This window comes from Bufo bufo, chromosome 6, assembly GCF_905171765.1.
Source record: "Bufo bufo chromosome 6, aBufBuf1.1, whole genome shotgun sequence".
Lineage (NCBI taxonomy): Eukaryota > Metazoa > Chordata > Amphibia > Anura > Bufonidae > Bufo > Bufo bufo.
In genome coordinates this window covers 220,387,078-220,410,429 of record NC_053394.1, presented here as the reverse complement: position 1 = coordinate 220,410,429, position 23,352 = coordinate 220,387,078, and the positions used below count along the sequence as shown (strand labels likewise).

The following is a 23,352-nucleotide window of genomic DNA, read 5'->3' as shown; positions in this document are numbered from 1 at the left end:
AACTCTTCAGTAACTCCACAAGCGACTTCCTCTCCAAAAGCTCAGACCTCAGACGGTGCAGGAGCCAGGTAAGGGGAGTGCCTTAAATAGGCTGGAGGCGGAACTCAGCCCCTCCCACAAATCCAGGCAAATTGCCTTAATACATATAATTTTTTTTTTTTGTGGGGACTCACTCTGGTAGTTGGGATAAGCTCCTCTGTGAGAGAGAGGTAATCACTCCCAGCTGACACTGCTGGCTGTTTTTTTTTTTTTTACGCCAGTCAAGACTCGGCCTGGAACGTGGGGAGTAGTCACCCATCCATTACTTTGATTACTCCCAGTAAGAGCCGTCCTGGATCAGCTATACAGCCATACTAAAATAGCAAAGTATCAATCAGCATTAGCTGCCGCTGACACCTGAAAATACCGGCTCTTACTTCACTGATGTCGGGAAGGAATTTTTTCCCCCTTAAGTGAGGAAATTTTACCTCCACCAGATCTGCGGCTCCTCCTGCTCCCTCTTCTTCTGTGATTTCGGCCTTTCCTCCCTATCTAGAGCGACAGGGCTATCAAAGTGAGGATGTGACAACAACACCACCACCAGTGTCCCCAAACACTGAAGAGACAGAGGAGGAACCCCCCCCCCCCCCCCCCCCCACCATCCACCTGAGAGCCCTGGCACTGAATGCCAGCATTTCCAAATTCCTGGTCTTTGAAATGCTGCCATTCCATCTGGTGGAGACGGACAGTTTTTAAAACATAATGACAGCGGCTGTCCCACGGTACGTGTTTCCCAGCCGCCACTACTTTTCCAGGTGGACTGTCCCTACCCTGCACAAACAAGTGGTGGAAAAAAATCAGGTGTGCGCTGCACAACGTCATCAGTGGCAAGGTACAAATAACTACTGATACGTGGACCAGTACGCACAGGCAAAAAGGATATATCTCCCTAACTGCCCACTGGGCAAATGTAGTGGTGGCTGAGTCTGAAGTGTCAAGCGGTTTGACGTATGTCCTACCACCATCAAGGATTGCATTACTTGGTGCCTCCTGGCGCCTTCTCCTCCTCCCCTTCCTCCTCCTGTTCCTCTTCTACCGCCTTCTCATCACATCAGTGCAACACCTGCACCACCAACTTTAGCACAGCCAGGGGGAAACGACAGCAGGCTGTTCTGAAACTCCTCTGTTTGGGAGAAAAGTCCCACACCACGTAGGAGCTGTGGATGGCATTGAAGAACAGACAGATGAGTGTTTGGTGCCGCTGAGCATCAAACCCAGCCTGGTGATGTGCGACAATGGGAAAAATCTCGTAGCAGCTCTGGGCCTAGCCGATTTGACGCACATCTTTGCCTGATGCATTTGCTGAATTTGGTGGTGCAGAGGTTCCTGAAAAATTACCCCGGCATGTCAAAGCTGCTGCAGAAAGTGCAGGCCATCTGTGCGCAGTTTCGGCTTTTTCACCCTGCTGTCTGTTCTGCAGTGTAACCTCTGCCTTCCCACTCACTGCCTCATAGGCGACATACCCACAAGGTGGAACCCCACATTGCACATGCTGGAGAGATTGTGCGAGCAGCAGCAGGCGATAGTGGAGTTTCAGATGCAGCACACACAGGTGAGTCACTCTGCGGAACAGCACCACTTCACTACCAGCAAGTGGACCTCCATGCGGGATGTGTGTGCTGTTTTGTGCTGTTTCGAGTACTCTACCAACATGGCCATCCTCAGCGTTACTATCTTACTTCTATGTCTCCTTGAAAAACTGCTTCGGACAATCATGGATGAGGATGTGGCACAGGAGGAAGAGGAGGAGGAACAGGGATCATTCCCATGGTTATCAGGCCAGTTGTCCACAGCTGGCTCAGAGGGTGGGTTCCTCCACCAACAGCGGTCAGGTGGACAGTTTTGGAGGATAAGGAGGATGATAATGATGAGAAGGAGGAGGATCTGCGTTCTCAGCAGGTTGGCACTCAAATCAGCTCACAGTATCACTGGAGCGTGACTGGGGAGATACAAAGGACACAGACAATACATCATCCACCGAGGACAGCTTGCTGTTGCCTCTGGGCAGCCTGGCACACATGAGCGACTACATTCTACAGTGCCTGCGCAATGACCATCGAGTTGCCCTCATTCTTTTCAGTGCTGAGTACTGGGTGGCCACCCTGCTGGACAAGGTGCTGTCCTTACTTCCATCACTGGAGCCTGATCAGAAAATGTGCGAGTACAAGCGCACGCTGGTAGACACGCTACTAATGGCATTCCCACTTGACAGTCGGGGCTCAGTGGAAGCTCCAGGTGGAGGAGGATCACAGATAGGTGCATCCGCCTGTCCATAGCCAACGTGGACAAGCTCACGTTCATTCAAATGAGCCTTGCAGGGATCCCACAGGACTTGTTTGTACCTTTGGCAGAGTAGAGAGGTATATCGGCTGCACCCAGCCATTCTTATACTCCAGCGCACTTTGTGCGTTCTCTTCACTATTTCCCAATGTATTGGGGCCTCCACAAACCAAAAAACAAACAAAGAAAATTAATGAAAAATAATAAATAAATAATAAAAAGTGTTGGCTACCTTCTCCGTCTCCTCCGCCTCTTCCAGCCGCACCCCAAAAAAAGGCTAACAGACAAATTTAATAAAATTAAAGAACAAAACCCCTACAAAAACAGTGTTGGCTTCCTCCTCCACCTACTCCACCTCTTCCACCTACACAACCACGTATACAGCCTCCTTAACTTCCTACTCTACTTGGACCTCCGCCTCTTGGTTAAAGATTATTATTTTTTATTGTTATGTATTTTATGTTATGTAAAGTAATTTCCTTATCCACATTTGTTTGCAGGGCAATTGTACTGCTCTTACCACCATTTTGGTTCCTTTTGCAGACCCCTTTTTATGACTTTTTTTACAGCCAGTTTTCATCTCCAGTTCAGATCCCCATTGACTTCAATGGGTTTCAGTGTTTGGGATCAAGTTCAGGTCAGGTTCGGAACCCAAACAGAACTTTGAAACAATTTCCGACCAAAACAATCGAACCCGAACATCCACCAGTCCGCTCATCACTACCTATAGGTCACCCACAGAGCGACATTAAAAACCTAACATTGTTAGGAGTGCAGCAGCATCCTGTCCCTACAATAGTCAGAGCAGAATAGCTGCACAACAAGTGATCTGGCATTTGTTTGCAGGGCAAATACTAGGCATCACTGTGATGGCTTCCAAGTTCCCAAGTTCCCACAGTTTAAAAGCTTGTGGATTTCTGCTGCAACCTTTCAACAAGTTTATTTAAAATCTGAACACAGACCTGGACACAGTAATCTTCGGTACGATCCCGAACATTCCGGCTTGGGTTCGCTCATCCCTTCTTATAACTTGTAACTTTATGCATTTAAATCTCTGTACTTTCTGAGTTCACTTGTACACGGGGGGCATCTTATCAGTGACTGACAGCTATCTCTGCATACCGTATACACAATCATTGATAAGACCCCCACATGTACAACTGAACTCAGAGCAGAAATTAAATATACAAATTGTAGGCATGCTGCCTGCATGCACTGCATTTCATAGTGACAGGTTTAATCATTATTTTATTTCCATCAATGTATCTGTGTGAGGGCTTGTTTTTTATTTCTTGTGGAGTGTGCTGTAGTTTTAATTGGTACCATTTGGATTACTTTCGAGCATCATGCAAGATAAATAACATATTTTAATAGTTCAGACTTTTACATATATGGCAAAGTGCTAAACGGGAATTTTCTTTTTCCTGTTTTCTTTTTTGAAAGAAACACTTCAGATTCAGTGTATTATCTCAGTGTCACCCTATCACACCCTGCCTCTGAAGTGAACACTTGCTTTGAACATGGTGGGTACAACACCCACAAGGAATTACTAAAATTCATCTAGCTATCCACTGGAGAAAATTAATTCTCTACCCAAGCACATTACTGTTTATACCAAAACATCCTCTTCGAGGAAAATTAATGACCCCGCCAACAGTGCAATTCTGCCACCTACAATCAGTATAATTAATGTTGGAAACAACCACTTCACAATTAATTTTCAGTAATAACCTGCATAATGTTAGAAGCCACTGTGCAAAAACATATAGTGCTAAATAATAAATAAATATAAGGAAATATGTCTCAAAAGACATTGATAAAAAAAAAAGACTCCTAAAGGGGTTGGCCAGTTTCCTATCCTGATGACCGATCACGATAGGTCATCAATATCAGATCGGCTGGGGCCCAACTTCCAGTACCTAGGTATAATTGCAGCTCTTCCACTTTGTCTGCTCCTTCCCATTAAAGTGAATAGGATGGAGGAGCTGCAATTACCTGTACACCAGCTGACTTAAATGTTTATGGTGAGAAGTTCAACAGTGAATAGATTGGCTGGGGTGCTGGGAGTTGGATTCCTTATGATCTGATATTGATGACTTATCCTGTGGACAGGTCAACAATATAGGAAAGCAGCTAACCCCTTTTAAGAGGACTGTCATATCTGCTTTTGTATCTACTTGCATTACCCATGCAGTAACAAGTATTTAATAAAGGTACAAATGGGTGTGACTAGTCGTGGGTGTGTCCCTCCACAGTCTGGCACTATCTAGTCAGTGCTGCCAGTGGCATACTGTGTAGGGACACACCCTCAACTGGTAACACCCAGTTGGACTTTTACTGCAAACTGCTGGCAATTCGTTCACAAACTAGAAGGATAATAGAGCAATGGTACAACATAGAGAATAGATGCTCCAGAAATGTTATTACAAAACAGCCATGTTAGGGCTCAGACCAAAACAGCCATGTTAGGGCCCAGACCAATTATTATTTTAAAAGTGCAGGGTTATATGCTTATTAAAATCAGGGAACTATAGGATTATACTTACTGGCGTCATTATACCACTATAATGGTTTGGCTATACATCCGCCTGTCAACTAAAAATGCTGACAGATTGACTCTTATAACAATGAACAAGGTCTGAATTGCCCCTGACTTCTCTACTCCACCAGCTTCCCTGTCCTAGAGCCCTAAACAACTTTTTAACACTTTTAACTCCCTTCTCCATCCCCAAGCACGCACACCCTCTCCTCATCTCAGCTGAGGACTTTGCCACATACTTCAAACAAAAGATACTGTAGTCAACATCAGAGAAAGCTTCAGTACACAGTCCCCACAGACCCTCTACACAACTGCTCGGTCCTCTTCTCCCAAAACCCACTTCTCCACCATTACAGAAGAAAAACTCTCCACTCTACTCTCCAGATCACATCTCACCACCTGTGCACTTGACCCAATCCCATCCCACCTCATCCCTAACCTCACCACAGTTTTTATCCCAGCCCTAATTCATCTCTTCAACCTATCACTAACCCCAGGCATGGGATTCAGCCGGTTCGCTCCGGTTCTACAGATCCGGTTGTTAAAATTACAGCCGGATCGGAGACCCGGCTGAATCCTGATCCGGTGCGGCGGGAGATGAGCACTTGCATTGTGTAAGCGCTCATCTCCAGGGCTCGAGTCCTGCAGGAACTCCGTTCCCTTTCAGGGCAAAAGGACCAGGAAGCGGTGAAGGCTTTGTACTCACCGCTTCCTGGTCCTCTGTAGGTAACACGCTTGAAGTTAAAATATACCATCAGATTGGAGAAAACAGATTCGATGGTATACTTTAAATCCGAGGCGTTCCCATGGTGAATACTGGGGAGGGCGCACTGCCCACCAATGATTTTAATACTGAGGGGGGGGGGGGTAGGGCGCCATGCCCACCAATGATTACGGGGGGGGGGGCACACTGCCCACCAATTATTATTTTTTTATACTGGGGAAGGGAAGGGGGAGGGCGCACTTCCCACCAATGATTTTAATACCGGGGAGGGGGGGAGGGCGCACTGCTCACCAATGATTTTAATACCTGGAAGGGTGCACTGGGGGCTGATGGAGAGCCACTGGGAGCTGATGGAGAGGCACTGGGGGCTGATGGAGAGGCACTGGGGGCTAGTGAGAGGCACTGGGGGCTGGTGGAGAGGCACTGGGGACTGGTGGAGAGGCACTGGGGGATGGTGAGAGGCTACGGGGGGCTGGTGAGAGGCTACTGGGGGCTGGTGAGAGGCTACTAGGGGCTGCTATAAGGCTACTGGGGGCTGCTATAAGGCTATTGGGGGGTGCTATGAGGCTACTGGGGGCTGCTATGAGGCATGGGGGCTCTTATCTGAGGTCTGATTGGGGTCATTCATATTGGGGTCTGAGCTGAGGTGTGATCTGAGGTCTTGTTGGGGTCTTATTAACATTGGGGGTCTTATTGGGGCTGTTAGCTGAGGTCTAATTAACATTGGGGGTCTGATTGGTGGTCTGACCTGAGTCATAATGAAAAATACTTTTTTTCCGGAGCAGCTTGGAGAAAAAAGGCCTCACATCCTCCCACACTCCTTCTGCCCGGCCAAGCCTGCCAGCACCCCCTGAGGCCAAGCCTGTCAGCACCCCTGAGGCCAAGCCTGTCAGCACCCCTGAGGCTAAGATAGCCAGCACCCCTGAGGCCAAGCCAGCCAGCACCCCTGAGGCCATGCCAGCCAGCACCCCTGAGGCCAGTTTTTGTTTATGTTTTATGTTGACCTGAATTTTCTGCAAAATATATATATATATATATTATTATTTTTTTTTGGGGGGGGGGGGGGTCTGGGTGGCAGTGGATCTTGGGTGAGTTCCCACACATTTTTTTTCCCAGGACTTGACCCCTGCTCCTCTCCCTACATTCATCTGTATCACCGTCTTCAGGACGGCGATGCAGATGAACACTGCAGCAGGGCAAGGGAGAGGCATCTCCCTTCCCTGTTCCTCTGATAGGCTGCTGGCATAAGTTGTGCCGCCTGAGCCATACAGCGTGGGACACAGGCCGGAAGAGGCCTGCATCGCATCGCTGACAGGGTGGAGGTAAGTGGTTTCTTTTTTTTTGCTTTTCTGTGGTGAAACTGGGGGCACTGTTTGCACATATGCAACATTATGGGAGTATCTACTGGCTGCATGGCTAACACATGGGGGACACTATGGGGGCATCTACTGGGGGCATTGCTGGCACATGGGGACATTATGAGCGCCTCTACTGGGGACATTGCTGGCACATGGGGACACTATGGGGGCATCTACTGGCACATCATTGGGGACACTATGGGGGGCATCTACTGGAGACATTGCTGGCACATGTGGATACTATGGGGGCATCTACTGGAGACATTGCTGGCACATGTGGACACTATGGGGGCATTTACTGGGGGAATTGCTGGCACATGGGGGCATCTACTGGGGGCATTGCTAGCACATAGGGAACACTATGGGGGCATCTTATACTGGCACATTATGGAGACACTATGGTGTTGGAGGGGAGGAAGAACACTATGGGGGCATATTATATAGGCACACTATGGGGGCACTAAGAAGGAGCATTTATACTAGCACATTCTGGGGGACACTATGGGGGAATCTTATACTGGCACATTATGGGGGCACTATGGGGAAGCACTATGGGGAAAAGGAGAGAAGCACTATGTGAGCATTTACTGGGCGCATTATATAGGGGTGTTTTATATTTGCACACACAGGGGCGTACATATAAATCACTGGGCCCCATAGCAAGAATCTGAATTGGGCACCCTAACCCCGCCCACTACCCACCCCTGGCCCATCCCACCTCCTGTCCTGGCTCCTCCGATGCCACACCTCCATTAAAGAATTGTATACATGGCCTACTGAAACCATTATGGACAAATCTTTTTATTAACCAACTTTGTTAAAGTAACTTAAAAAACTTGCTTTAACTCCTTGCTGCTGATGCTGAGTGTGCACACAGCCACCAATCATATCCCCCCCCCCCCCACCCACAAAGGTGACTGATGTGTTGGGGGGTGGGGGAATTGGGGGAATATGATTGGTGGCTATGTGCACTGTCAGCATCAGCAGAAAGGAGTTAGAGGGGTTATCCAACCCCTAATGCCCCCCCAAAATGCCCGGGGGGAGGAGTAGGAGAGCACACTGTCCACTATGAGCCCCCAAAACCCTTAATGCCCCCCAAAATGCTCAGGACAGTGTGCTTTCCTTCTACTTCCCCCTGGCATTTTGGGGGGCATTAGGGGTTGGGGGGCTCATAGAGGACTCGGGGGGGGGGGGGGGGTTGGCTCATAGGGGACAGACAGTGTGCTTTCCTCCTACTCCTCCCCCCCTGGGCATTTTGGGGTAATGGGGGCATAAGGGGGGCTCATAGAGGATTCAGGGGGGGGGCTCATACAGGACAGAGTAGGAGGAAAGCAGACTGTCCTCTATGAGCCCCCCAAACCCTTAATGCCCCCCAAAATGCTCAGGACAGTGTGCTTTCCTTCTACTCCTCCCCCCCCCTGGCATTTTAGGGGGGCATTAGGGGTTGGGGGCTCATAGAGGACTCGGGGGGGGGGGAGGCTCAGAGGACAGTGTGCTTTCCTCCTACTCCTCCCCCCTGGACATTTTGGGGTAATGGGGTCATTAGGGGGGGTCATAGAGGATTCGGGGGGGGCCCATACAGGACAGAGTAGGAGGAAAGCAGACTGTCCTCTATGGGCCCCCCCTCCCTATGAGTTATCTTGCTGCTGCCTGGCAATGCTGCAGCCTGCATTAACCTATCTATCCATTCCATTCCTGGCTGGGGAGTGGGGACCCTTCCCAATATAACAAACCACCGGCAGTCCGGCACCAACCGTGTCCAGTCAGGAGCGGGCAGGCAGTCCTTCAGTCTGGGGCTGGGACTGGGATCGATGCAGGGTGCAGCCAGGCAGCTGCCTACTTCACTCGTCGCTCAGGTCAGACAGACTCAGAGAGAGACTGAATGTGTACAGTACAGTGTATGACCGGCGGTCCGGCGCCTGCCCCTGCTGCCCGCAAACACTGGCCAATCAGCAGCTGCCTCTTTGTGCTGCTGACTTGCACTGATTGGCCAGTGTGAAAATTAGAACACACCTGCAGGCTGGCCAGGTTAATAGGGGAGGGGGAGGCCCCGCCGATCAAAGGCAAGTGCCGCGGGCCCTGCGCCGCCCACAGTGTGTGTACGATTGCACTAGTAGTAGTATTGCTTGCTTACTTAGCTAAAATAAACGGAGGGGGCGGGGTCTTCCGTGCGCTGCAGGCCCCCCCTGCGCTGCGGGCCCCATAGAAACGGCGTAGTCTGCCTATATTGGCGGTACGCCACTGTGCACACATTATAGGGGACATAAGCTCAACTGGGGGCACTGAGGGAATTTTTTGTTCTGGCACACAGAATGGGAGCATTTTTGAACTAGTGCACATTATTATTATTATTATTATTATTATTATTAAAGGTGGCAGGTGAGTTGTTAAGAAGGTATGAGGATGATAGAAAAGTAGGAACCTAAGATGTCTTTTGTCAAACTGCCGAGACAAGAGATGGGTGAAAAATCATCATGGCGGTCTGCTCTCAAAGGAGAAAATGAAGAAAGAGAAGGTCTGCATCAGAGGAGAAGTCACTTGATGTAAGAGGTATGTGGTGCTGTATTCTGGATAGCACAGAATATAATATGTATGCAAATATGTATTTAGTGCTAGGTACAAATGTGTAAAAAATGTATATGGTGTAGGTAAATCTACTGTAAATGTAGCCTAGGGGTCATTTATATACTGTATGGTGTATATTGTATATGTGATTATATGAGTGTAGTGTCTATATAGTCTGTTTATGTATGCATACCTCCCAACCATCCCAGATCTGGCATAACTACTGTGTGGGGGGCACAATGGAGACTAAGCAGGCTTGGGACATGTACAGATAGACATTGGGAGGAGTTAGAAGTGTGGGCCAGCGCTGTAAAAAAAAACTTTAACTTTGATAGTTTAGCTCCTTAGGCTTTTTAAAAGTTTTGTGGTATGTGTGTGTAGTGTATACATGGGGTGTTTATGTGTATGTGTGTTTCATATATATTGTGTATGTATATGTAAACATGTGTCGTGACGCCGCGTATTTGCCATTGAGTAGGGAACCTGTTCTTAAAAATTGTAATCCCACCCCTGCGTATGCCTCAAAGCTACTTGAACAACATGTCCATTCGGAACTGTCCTCTCCCCTCCTGTTCCTTCTTTGACCGGCTACAATCTGGCTTCCAACCCCACCACTCGACTGAGACTACCCTTACCAAAGTCACCAATGACCTACTAACAGCCAAAACCAAAAAACATTACTCTGTCCTCCTTCTCCTTGACCTGTCCTCTGCCTTTGACACTGTCGACCACTCCCTTCTGTTACAAACTCTCTAATCTCTTGGCATCACTGACCTGGCCCTCTCCTGAATCACATCATACCTCACAGACCGGACGTTTAGCGTCTCCCACTCTCACACCACCTCCTCGTCTCATTCCCTCTATGTCGGTGTCCCATAAGGCTCTGTCCTAGGACCCCTGCTCTTCTCTATTTACACTTTTGGCCTGGGACATCTCATAGAGTCCCATGGCTTTCAGTATCACTCTTATGCTGATGACACACACAAATCTACCTCTCTGGTCCAGACATCACCACCTTATTATCCAGAATCCCACAATGTCTATCTTCTATATCATCCTTCTTCTCCTCTCGCTTTCTAAAACTTAACATGGATAAAACAGAATTTATCATCTTTCCACCATCTTGCTCAACCCCCCCAACAGACCTATCTATCACGATCAATGGCAGCACACTCTCCCTGGTCAGCTAAGTCCGCCGCCTTGGAGTGACCTTGGATTCTGCCCTCTCCTTCCGACTGCACATCCAAGCCCTTTCCACCAGTCACCTCCAACTCAAAAACACCTCCTGCATCCTCGCTTTTCTTAACTTTGAATCTGCAAAAATGCTTGCAACATTCTCCTCTGTGGCCTTCCATCGAGCACTCTCGCACCCTTTCAATCTATCCTCAACTCTGCTGCCCGACTAATCCACCTCTCACCCTGTTACTCCTCTGCCTCTCCCCTCTGCCAATCCCTTCACTGGCTCCCCATTGTCCAGCGAATTCAGTTAAAAATACTAACAAATACATACAAGGCCGTCCACAACCTGTCCCCTCCCTACATCTCTGAGCTACTTTCCCGATACATCCCCACACTCACTCTCTGATCCTCACAAGACCTCCTTCTCTCCTCTCCTCTTATCACCTCTTCCCACAATCACCTCCAAGATTTCTGCCGTGCATCCCCCACACTCTGGAACTCGCTTCCCTAACATATCAGACTCTCACCTACAGTGGAATCCTTCAAAAGAAACCTAAAAACCCACCTCTTTAGACAAGCCTACAACCAGTGACCCTGCTGGCTCTATACCGCCATGACCAACTTCACCCTCACCTACTGTGTCCTTCTCCCATACCATGTAGATTGTAAGCCCTCACGGGCAGGGCCCTGTCTCCTTCTGTACCAGTTTGTAACTCATCTTGTTTGTTCTTAGTGCAATTGTCTGTATTATGCTGTATTATGTATGTATACCCCTTTTCATATGCACAGCACTATGGAATGAATGGCGCTCTATTAATAAATAATAATAATAATACATACCTGGTGATCCATTATTTCCCCTTTCACCTTTCTGCCCAGGTAATCCTATGCAGATAAGCATAAAAGTAAAATTATTTGGAAGTGTAAATATAATAGTCAAGTAGAATATTTCTATGTTACATAGAACACATCTGAAAGAATATTTTCAGGAACCCCTTTACCAGTTAGTCCAAGATCTCCATTAGGTCCTTGTTTTCCTGGTGGTCCAGTGCTGCCTCTCATTCCTGGTGTTCCTGCTGCTCCAGGAGGACCTAGAGAAAAGTGAATATATGTATATATATAAAAAAAAACGAACATTTCTGGATACAGAGGTTCAGGTCAATGGACAGGGTTTAACCACTGATTTGTATGTAAAAAATACTGATGAGAATACTTTGTTACGCTTAGCCACCACCCACGTTCCATGGTTCAGACATTACCCTACAGCCAATTCCTTCGTGTTAAGAGGATTGTGAGGAATAAATCCACCAGGGACTTATGTTTTATGGAAATGAGCAAGAAATTTGCAGTTCGAGGGTATCCCAAGAAACTCATTGCAGAGAGTAGGTTGCGGGTTGACACTAACCAGGAATACGCATTCCTTTTATCTCACAGTATTCGGCTGACAGTCCGCAAATTGCGTCTGTCATCAGAAAACATTGGAAGATTTTTGGTAACAGTTTTCCTCAGATTGAGGAGTTTCGGATACACCCACTTTTCTCCTACCGTAGGGGGCGGAACTTGGGTGATAGATTAGTCAGGTCTGATGTGGGCAGCAACAGGACCACTGTGAGGTCACTCTGGTTGCTATCCATGCTACCACTGTGTGAATTGTTGCCTCATGCTCAAGGGGGACTCCTTCCTTAATCCAGTGACAAATAAAACAATCAAGATTGCTCAATACTTGACGTGTGATTCGTCCCACGTGGTCTACCTACTGTCATGTCCATGTGAGGCGTGGTATGTTGGAGAGACCATGTGGGATGTCAAAACACGTTTAAACCAACATAGATATTCCATTAGGAAGGAGAAAATGGATTTGCCAGTCTCCAAACATTGGCAGGTCATTCTGAAAAAGACCTGAGGTTTCGTGTATTGGAGCAGGTACAGATGGGCAGACGTGGTGGTGATAGGAAAGCTCTCCTTAAAAAGCGAGAATTATTTTGGATATTAACTTTGAAGACACTTAAACCAAACGGCCTGAACGTTGACTTCAGGGTGAACTAGTGGTATCTCTCCCCATGTGTCGTGTTGTTCTCCTTCCCTGGTGTAGTCCTTTTGGACATGTGTGTAAACAACTCGACTTATAGTTTATAAGTATATTATACAATGAGTAATAATTTCTCTTTCTTATAAAATTATTTTTAGATTCAGCTACGAGTTACAACTCCAGTGGGCATCCGGTGTGATGATTCGAGCATCGCGGCCTTACACCAGCTATCCACATTCCGTTTTTTTTTATATATTGTCAACAATTATAGGATGGCCACGTTTATATAGTACTATACATGTGTCATGCTGTAAATTGCAATTTTTTGTCCACCTGTACATATGACTATCTGTGACATTCTCTGGAAATATTGGGATGGTGTTTCCCCCTGATCCAGGGGTTACACTATGTCCGTTTTCTATTTATATTTGCCATACGTTTGGATTTGTTCAAAGTCTTTTTGGGCCGCTGTTGACGGTTTGACACGGTGACCCGTGCCAACGCTTTCGCCTCTCTACAACAGTGATGACCTGACTGCTGACCTGGTCGGTTTTGACTGTGAGACACTCTCAATCCTGCGTTTTATATTAGTTTACTTTGATCACTTTTGGGTCTATACAGCGTGTAGGAAGTTGGGGGGAAGCTTGGCCCTGGGGATCCATGGCGGCGTCTCCACCACCTACCATTAGTGAATCAATGACTGCTGACACAGTCTAGATTCGCTGTCAGTCGCTGTGATTCTGTATGTATTAGTGACCATGTTTACTTGTTTTGATCTGGATCATGTGACTATGATCACATGACCTTGTTTTGGGTGGCAACCATTGCTCAGACATGCGCACATGTAGATATCCTCAGATTTGGGCATCTTTGTTGAGATTTCCATAGAGTTTTTTGCGCCTGGGATATCGCTGGATCTAGCAATTTTGCGCATGCGCATTAACTGAATGTGGATGCTCTCGAGACCGTGATGCTCGGCTGACACAGTTTACCAACTTGTTTTGTTTTTAATCAACACCACACATTGGGAACACTTGTATTTTTAATTATCAATTATATTTGATCATGCACTTTTGTCATGTACTATGTATTTTGGCACGAGGCACTGTCACTTTATCTGTATTATATGTAATTTCACATTGATGTTAATGAGTATATATTTATTTAAACATAGCTCCTATGAATTGTGATTGTTTTTATTTTAATTGGATATTTTATGTAATGAATTGGTACACCTTTATATACTGCTGTTTTAACACATGTTCACATAGCTTGAGAAAGACCACAACAAGCGGTTGTAACGTCGCTGCTATTTGACACTGGGTGAATAAACCACGTTGATTTTTTGACTTTACTGGAGTGCTGCTGGCTTTTTGAATTTTCTCCTGTGTATATATATACACTGCTCAAAAAAATAAAGGGAACACTTAAACAACACAATGTAAATCCAAGTCAATCACACTTCTGTGAAATCAAACTGTCCACTTAGGAAGCAACACCGAGTGACAATCAATTTCACATGCTGTTGTGCAAATGGGATAGACAACAGGTGGAAATTATAGGCAATTAGCAAGACACCCCCAATAAAAGAATGGTTCTGCAGGTGGTGACCACAGACCACTTCTCAGTTCCTATGCTTCCTGGCTGATGTTTTGGTCACTTTTGAATGCTGGCGGTCCTTTCACTCTAGTGGTAGCATGAGACGGAGTCTACAACACACACAAGTGGCTCAGGTAGTGCAGCTTATCCAGGATGGCACATCAATGCGAGCTGTGGCAAGAAGGTTTGCTGTGTCTGTCAGCGTAGTGTCCAGAGCATGGAGGCGCTACCAGGAGACAGGCCAGTACATCAGGAGACGTGGAGGAGGCCGTAGGAGGGCAAAAACCCAGCAGCAGGACCGCTACCTCCGCCTTTGTGCAAGGAGGAACAGGAGGAGCACTGCCAGAGCCCTGCAAAATGACCTCCAGCAGGCCACAAATGTGCATGTTTCTGCTCAAACGGTCTGAAACAGACTCCATGAGGGTGATATGAGGGCCCGACGTCCACAGGTGGGGGTTGTGCTTACAGCCCAACACTGTGCAGGACGTTTGGCATTTGCCAGAGAACACCAAGATTCGCAAATTGGCCACTGGCGCCCTGTGCTCTTCACAGATGAAAGCAGGTTCACACTGAGCACATGTGACAGACGTGACAGAGTCTGGATACGCCGTGGAGAACGTTCTGCTGCCTGCAACATCCTCCAGCATGACCGGTTTGCCATTGGGTCAGTAATGGTGTGGGGTGGCATTTCTTTGGAGGGCCGCACAGCCCTCCATGTGCTCGCCAGAGGTAGCCTGACTGCCATTAGATACCGAGATGAGATCCTCAGACCCCTTGTGAGACCATATGCTGGTGCGGTTGGCCCTGGGTTCCTCCTAATGCGAGACAATGCTAGACCTCATGTGGCTGGAGTGTGTCAGCAGTTCCTGCAAGACGAAGGCATTGATGCTATGGACTGGCCCGCCCGTTCCCCAGACCTGAATCCAATTGAGCACATCTGGGACATCATGTCTCGCTCTATCCACCAACTTCACGTTGCACCACAGACTGTCCAGGAGTTGGCAGATGCTTTAGTCCAGGTCATGGAGGAGATCCCTCAGGAGACTGTCCGCCACCTCATCAGGAGCATGCACAGGCGTTGTAGGGAGGTCATACAGGCACGTGGAGGCCACACACACTACTGAACCTCATTTTGACTTGTTTTAAGGACATTACATCAAAGTTCCAACTTGTAGTGTGTTTTTCCACTTTAATTTTGAGTGTGACTCCAAATCCAGACCTCCATGGGTTGAAAAATTTGATTTCCATTTTTTTATTTTTGTGTGATTTTGTTGTCAGCACATTCAACTATGTAAAGAACAAAGTATTTCAGAAGAATATTTAATTAACTCAGATCTAGGATGTGTTATTTTTGTGTTACCTTTATTGTTTTGAGCAGTGTATATATATTGTTATTAAAGCGCCATTCATTCCATGACGCTGTACATATGAAAAGGGGTACCTATCTAATACAGACAATTGCAATAAGCATGAACAAGACGACTTACAAGCTGGTACAGAAGGAGAGAGGGCCCTGCCCGTGACAGCTTACAAATAACAAGGTATGGAGGAAGGACACAGTAGGTGAGGGTATATATAAACGAGTAAAAAATCACAGAAACAAAAAAAATAAAAAACATCCTGCACGATATGACAAATGAATATGCGGATGTGCATGGCTACATTTATAAGGCCCCATTCACACGAGCGTGACGGTTTAGGTCCGGATGCGTTCAGGGTGTGTTCAGTTTTAATCGCGCGATTTTGCAAGCAAGTTCAGTCAGTTTTGTCTGCAATTGTGTTCAGTTTTTTCCACGTGGGTGCAATGCGTTTTGATGCATTTTTCACACGCATGATAAAAAAACTGAAGGTTTACAACCAACATATCTTAGCAACCATCAGTTAAAAAACTCATTTCATCCACACTTGCTTCAGGATGCCTTTTTCAAAAACACTGAATATAGAACATTCAGCGATTTTCACGCAACGCAGAAGTGATGAATGAAAAACAACACTCATTTACACAGACCCATTGAAATGAATGGGTCTGGATTCAGTGCGGGTGCAATGCGTTTACGTCACGCATTGCACCCGCGTGGAAAACTCGCTAGTGTGAAAGGGGACTAAAAGAAAATTCACCTCCTTCAAGAGTATAGAACAAACTAGTAAAAAAAATCACAGAAACAGATAAGATATATTGGCCGAGAGTCTCAGATTTTATCATATCAGAATGAGGGCTTTATCTACATATAATGTTTGCATCTATTGTGTTAGTGCATTATTTTCTGTGATTTTTCTTTTATATATGATGGTATATATAAATCAGTTTTATTGTTTTGGAATTAATTGCAAATTTAACAAAAAATTCAGATTCTGTTAGAGATAGCCTAGAGTACTACCATGTTTCTGGGCAATTACTCATTCTGGGCAAATTCTCATTACAGAAAGTGTCTAGTGTAGGTAGTACATGTGTGGAGTATTGTAAGCTAGATAACACCCCTCTGGGATTCTGGGAAAGATATTTTCAAATTAGCTTTCCTAAGTAGAGTTGAGCGAACACCTGGATGTTCGGGTTCGAGAAGTTCGGCCGAATTTCCCGGAAATGTTCGGGTTCGGGATCCGAACCCGACCCGAACTTCGTCCCGAACCCCATTGAAGTCTATGGGGACCCGAACTTTTGGGCACTAAAAAGGCTGTAAAACAGCCCAGGAAAGAGCTAGAGGGCTGCAAAAGGCAGCAACATGTAGGTAAATCCCCTGCAAACAAATGTGGATAGGGAAATGAATTAAAATAAAAATTAAAAAAATAAAAATGACCCAATATCAATTGGACAGAGGTCCCATAGCAGAGAATCTGGCTTCACGTCAGCAGAGAATCAGTCTCTTCATGCCATAGCAAAGAATCTGGCTTCATGTCAGCACAGAATCAGTCTCTTCATGCCATAGCAGAGAATCTGGCTTCATGTCAGCACAGAATCAGTCTTCATGTCATAGCAGAGAATCAGGCTTCACGTCAACCACCACTGGAACAGGTCACTGTCACACATTTAAGCCCAGGCACCCAGGCAGAGGAGAGAGGTCCCGTAACAGAGAATCTGGCCTTATGTCAGCACAGAATCTGTCTTCATGTCATAGCAGAGAATCAGGCATCACGTCACCCACCACTGGAACAGGCCACTGTCACATATTTAGGCCCAGGCACCCAGGCAGAGGAGAGAGGTCGCGTAACAGAGAATCTGGCTTCATGTCAGCACAGAATAAGTCTTCATGTCATAGCAGAGAATCAGGCTTCACGTCACCCACCACTGGAACAGGCCACTGTCACACATTTAGGCCCAGGCACCCAGGCAGAGGAGAGAGCTCCCGTAACAGAGAATCTGGCCTTATGTCAGCGCAGAATCAGTCTTCATGTCATAGCAGAGAATCAGGCATCACGTCACCCACCACTGGAACATGCCACTGTCACACATTTAGGCCCAGGCACCCAGGCAGAGGAGAGAGGTCCCGTAACAGAGAATCTGGCCTTATGTCAGCGCAGAATCAGTCTTCATGTCATAGCAGAGAATCAGGCTTCACGTCACCCACCACTGGAACAGGCCACTGTCACACATTTAGGCCCCGGCACCCAGACAGAGGAGAGAGGTCCTGTAACAGAGAATCTGGCCTTATGTCAGCACAGAATCTGTCTTCATGTCATAGCAGAGAATCAGGCATCACGTCACCCACCACTGGAACAGGCCACTGTCACACATTTAGGCTCAGACACCCAGGCAGAGGAGAGAGGTCCCGTAACAGAGAATCTGGCCTTATGTCAGCGCAGAATTAGTCTTCATGTCAAGGCAGAGAATCAGGCATCACGTCACCCACCACTGGAACAGGCCACTAACACACATTTAGGCCCAGGCACCCAGGCAGAGGAGAGAGGTCCCGTAACAGAGAATCTGGACTTATGTCAGCACAGAATAAGTCTTCATGTCATAGCAGAGAATCAGGCTTCACGTCACCCACCACTGGAACAGGCCACTGTCACACATTTAGGCCCAGGCACCCAGGCAGAGGAGAGAGGTCCCGTAACAGAGAATCTGGCCTTATGTCAGCGCAGAATCAGTCTTCATGTCATAGCAGAGAATCAGGCATCACGTCACCCACCACTGGAACAGGCCACTGTCACACATTTAGGCCCAGGCACCCAGGCAGAGGAGAGAGGTCCCGAAACAGAGAATCTGGCCTTATGTCAGCACAGAATCTGTCTTCATGTCATAGCAGAGAATCAGGCATCACGTCACCCACCACTGGAACAGGCCACTGTCACACATTTAGGCCCAGGCACCCAGGCAGAGGAGAGAGGTCCCGTAACAGAGAATCTGGCCTTATGTCAGCGCAGAATCAGTCTTCATGTCATAGCAGAGAATCAGGCTTCACGTCACCCACCACTGGAACAGGCCACTGTCACACATTTAGGCCCAGGCACCCAGGCAGAGGAGAGAGGTCCCGTAACAGAGAATCTGGCCTTATGTCAGCGCAGAATCAGTCTTCATGTCATAGCAGAGAATCAGGCTTCATGTCACCCACCACTGGAACAGGCCACTGTCACACATTTAGGCCCAGGCACCCAGGCAGAGGAGAGAGGTCCAGTAACAGAGAATCTGGCCTTATGTCAGCACAGAATAAGTCTTCATGTCATAGCAGAGAATCAGGCTTCACGTCACCCACCACTGGAACAGGCCACTGTCACACATTTAGGCCCAGGCACCCAGGCAGAGGAGAGAGGTCCCGTAACAGAGAATCTGGCCTTATGTCAGCGCAGAATCAGTCTTCATGTCATAGCAGAGAATCAGGCATCACGTCAACCACCACTGGAACAGGCCACTGTCACACATTTAGGCCCAGGCACCCAGGCAGAGGAGAGAGGTCCCGAAACAGAGAATCTGGCCTTATGTCAGCACAGAATCTGTCTTCATGTCATAGCAGAGAATCAGGCATCACGTCACCCACCACTGGAACAGGCCACTGTCACACATTTAGGCCCAGGCACCCAGGCAGAGGAGAGAGGTCCCGTAACAGAGAATCTGGCCTTATGTCAGCGCAGAATCAGTCTTCATGTCATAGCAGAGAATCAGGCTTCACGTCACCCACCACTGGAACAGGCCACTGTCACACATTTAGGCCCAGGCAGAGGAGAGAGGTCCCGTAACAGAGAATCTGGCCTTATGTCAGCGCAGAATCAGTCTTCATGTCATAGCAGAGAATCAGGCTTCACGTCACCCACCACTGGAACAGGCCACTGTCACACATTTAGGCTCCGGCACCCAGACAGAGGAGAGAGGTCCTGTAACAGAGAATCTGGCCTTATGTAAGCGCAGAATCTGTCTTCATGTCATAGCAGAGAATCAGGCATCACGTCACCCACCACTGGAACAGGCCACTGTCACACATTTAGGCCCAGGCACCCAGGCAGAGGAGAGAGGTCCCGTAACAGAGAATCTGGCCTTATGTCAGCGCAGAATCAGTCTTCATGTCATAGCAGAGAATCAGGCATCACATCACCCACCACTGGAACAGGCCACTGTCACACATTTAGGCCCAGGCACCCAGGCAGAGGAGAGAGGTCCCGTAACAGAGAATCTGGCCTTAAGTCAGCACAGAATAAGTCTTCATGTCATAGCAGAGAATCAGGCTTCACGTCACCCACCACTGGAACAGGCCACTGTCACACATTTAGGCCCAGGCACCCAGGCAGAGGAGAGAGGTCCCGTAACAGAGAATCTGGCCTTATGTCAGCGCAGAATCAGTCTTCATGTCATAGCAGAGAATCAGGCTTCACGTCACCCACCACTGGAACAGGCCACTGTCACACATTTAGGCCCAGGCACCCAGGCAGAGGAGAGAGGTCCCGTAACAGAGAATCTGGCCTTATGTCAGCACAGAATCTGTCTTCATGTCATAGCAGAGAATCAGGCTTCACGTCACCCACCACTGGAACAGGCCACTGTCACACATTTAGGCCCAGGCACCCAGACAGAGGAGAGAGGTCCTGTAACAGAGAATCTGGCCTTATGTAAGCGCAGAATCTGTCTTCATGTCATAGCAGAGAATCAGGCATCACGTCACCCACCACTGGAACAGGCCACTGTCACACATTTAGGCCCAGGCACCCAGGCAGAGGAGAGAGGTCCCGTAACAGAGAATCTGGCCTTCTGTCAGCGCAGAATCAGTCTTCATGTCATAGCAGAGAATCAGGCATCACATCACCCACCACTGGAACAGGCCACTGTCACACATTTAGGCCCAGGCACCCAGGCAGAGGAGAGAGGTCCCGTAACAGAGAATCTGGCCTTAAGTCAGCACAGAATAAGTCTTCATGTCATAGCAGAGAATCAGGCTTCACGTCACCCACCACTGGAACAGGCCACTGTCACACATTTAGGCCCAGGCACCCAGGCAGAGGAGAGAGGTCCCGTAACAGAGAATCTGGCCTTATGTCAGCGCAGAATCAGTCTTCATGTCATAGCAGAGAATCAGGCTTCACGTCACCCACCACTGGAACAGGCCACTGTCACACATTTAGGCCCAGGCACCCAGGCAGAGGAGAGAGGTCCCGTAACAGAGAATCTGGCCTTATGTCAGCACAGAATCTGTCTTCATGTCATAGCAGAGAATCAGGCTTCACGTTACCCACCACTGGAACAGGCCACTGTCACACATTTAGGCCCAGGCACCCAGGCAGAGGAGAGAGGTCCCGTAACAAAGAATCTGGCCTTATGTCAGCGCAGAATCAGTCTTCATGTCATAGCAGAGAATCAGGCATCACGTCACCCACTTCTGGAACAGGGCACTGTCACACATTTAGGCCCAGGCACCCAGGCAGAGGAGAGAGGTCCCGTAACAGAGAATCTGGCCTTCTGTCAGCGCAGAATCAGTCTTCATGTCATAGCAGAGAATCAGGCATCACGTCACCCACCACTGGAACAGGCCACTGTCACACATTTAGGCCCAGGCACCCAGGCAGAGGAGAGAGGTCCCGTAACAGAGAATCTGGCCTTAAGTCAGCACAGAATAAGTCTTCATGTCATAGCAGAGAATCAGGCTTCACGTCACCCACCACTGGAACAGGCCACTGTCACACATTTAGGCCCAGGCACCCAGGCAGAGGAGAGAGGTCCCGTAACAGAGAATCTGGCCTTATGTCAGCGCAGAATCAGTCTTCATGTCATAGCAGAGAATCAGGCTTCACGTCACCCACCACTGGAACAGGCCACTGTCACACATTTAGGCCCAGGCACCCAGGCAGAGGAGAGAGGTCCCGTAACAGAGAATCTGGCCTTATGTCAGCACAGAATCTGTCTTCATGTCATAGCAGAGAATCAGGCTTCACGTCACCCACCACTGGAACAGGCCACTGTCACACATTTAGGCCCCGGCACCCAGACAGAGGAGAGAGGTCCTGTAACAGAGAATCTGGCCTTATGTCAGCACAGAATCTGTCTTCATGTCATAGCAGAGAATCAGGCATCACGTCACCCACCACTGGAACAGGCCACTGTCACACATTTAGGCCCAGGCACCCAGGCAGAGGAGAGAGGTCCCGTAACAGAGAATCTGGCCTTATGTCAGCGCAGAATCAGTCTTCATGTCATAGCAGAGAATCAGGCATCACGTCACTCACCACTGGAACAGGCCACTGTCACACATTTAGGCCCAGGCACCCAGGCAGAGGAGAGAGGTCCCGTAGCAGAGAATCTGGCCTTATGTCAGCACAGAATCAGTCTTCATGTCATAGCAGAGAATCAGGCTTCACGTCACCCACCACTGGAACAGGCCACTGTCACACATTTAGGCTCCGGCACCCAGGCAGAGGAGAGAGGTCCCGTAACAGAGAATCTGGCCTTATGTCAGCACAGAATCTGTCTTCATGTCATAGCAGAGAATCAGGCATCCACTAACACCACCACGACCATGTCCACGTCCGCGTCCCTTATTAGATGTTTTCCTCATTGTTCCCGTTCACCACAATTTTGAGAATGGCAAATTTGGGAATAGTTTTTCAACCCAGAAAAAAAAGTGTGCTTTTACGGTCACTACAAATAACTTGACCAGCTAAAACAGTACAGATTTGCTTGAATAGAAATGTGAGACCTGTTTTTTTTTTGCACTGTGTGACAGGTTAAGGTTTAATCTCAGAATCAGACTTCTATCTGCACGGTAGCGTGTGTCTTAGGTTTTTCTGAATGACACTATAAATACCTTCAATGTAAGATATCCTTTTTGGGATAGATTTCAAGTAGGCCTCAAATACCAGAAACTAGTTATTTGGAGAATGGCAAATTTGGGAATAGTTTTTCAACCCAGAAAAAAAAGTGTGCTTTTACGGTCGCTACAAATAACTTGACCAGCTAAAACAGTACAGATTTGCTTGAATAGAAATGTGAGACCTGTTTTTTTTTGCACTGTGTGACAGGTTAAGGTTTAATCTCAGAATCAGACTTCTATCTGCACGGTAGCGTGTGTCTTAGGTTTTTCTGAATGACACTATCAGTACCTTCAATGTAAGATATCCTTTTTGGGATAGATTTCAAGTAGGCCTCAAATACCAGAAACTAGTTATTTGGAGAATGGCAAATCTGGGAATAGTTTTTCAACCCAGAAAAAAAAGTGTGCTTTTACGGTCACTACAAATAACTTGACCAGCTAAAACAGTACAGATTTGCTTGAATAGAAATGTGAGACCTGTTTTTTTTTGCACTGTGTGACAGGTTAAGGTTTAATCTCAGAATCAGACTTCTATCTGCACGGTAGCGTGTGTCTTAGGTTTTTCTGAATGACACTATCAATACCTTCAATGTAAGATATCCTTTTTGGGATAGATTTCAAGTAGGCCTCAAATACCAGAAACTAGTTATTTTGAGAATGGCAAATTTGGGAATAGTTTTTCAACCCAGAAAAAAAAGTGTGCTTTTACGGTCGCTACAAATAACTTGTCCAGCTAAAACAGTACAGATTTGCTTGAATAGAAATGTGAGACCTGTTTTTTTTTTGCACTGTGTGACAGGTTAAGGTTTAAT

General features: G+C 47.4%; 1 protein-coding gene across 5 annotated transcripts in view; it reads right to left on the bottom strand.

Annotated features, from left to right (window-relative positions):
* Positions 1 to 23,352, bottom strand: part of LOC121004674 (collectin-43-like) — a 240,240-nt gene that overhangs the window by 174,387 nt on the left and 42,501 nt on the right. For 4 of the 5 annotated variants that reach the window (XM_040436949.1, XM_040436950.1, XM_040436951.1 and 1 more), the window contains exons 4-5: positions 11,686 to 11,775; positions 11,525 to 11,569 (exon numbers count right to left, since the gene is read on the bottom strand). In XM_040436949.1, coding sequence (XP_040292883.1) covers positions 11,525 to 11,569; positions 11,686 to 11,775 — 135 coding nt within the window. The remainder of the gene's footprint in view (positions 1 to 11,524; positions 11,570 to 11,685; positions 11,776 to 23,352) is intronic. The other variant, XM_040436952.1, reaches the window with a different exon arrangement.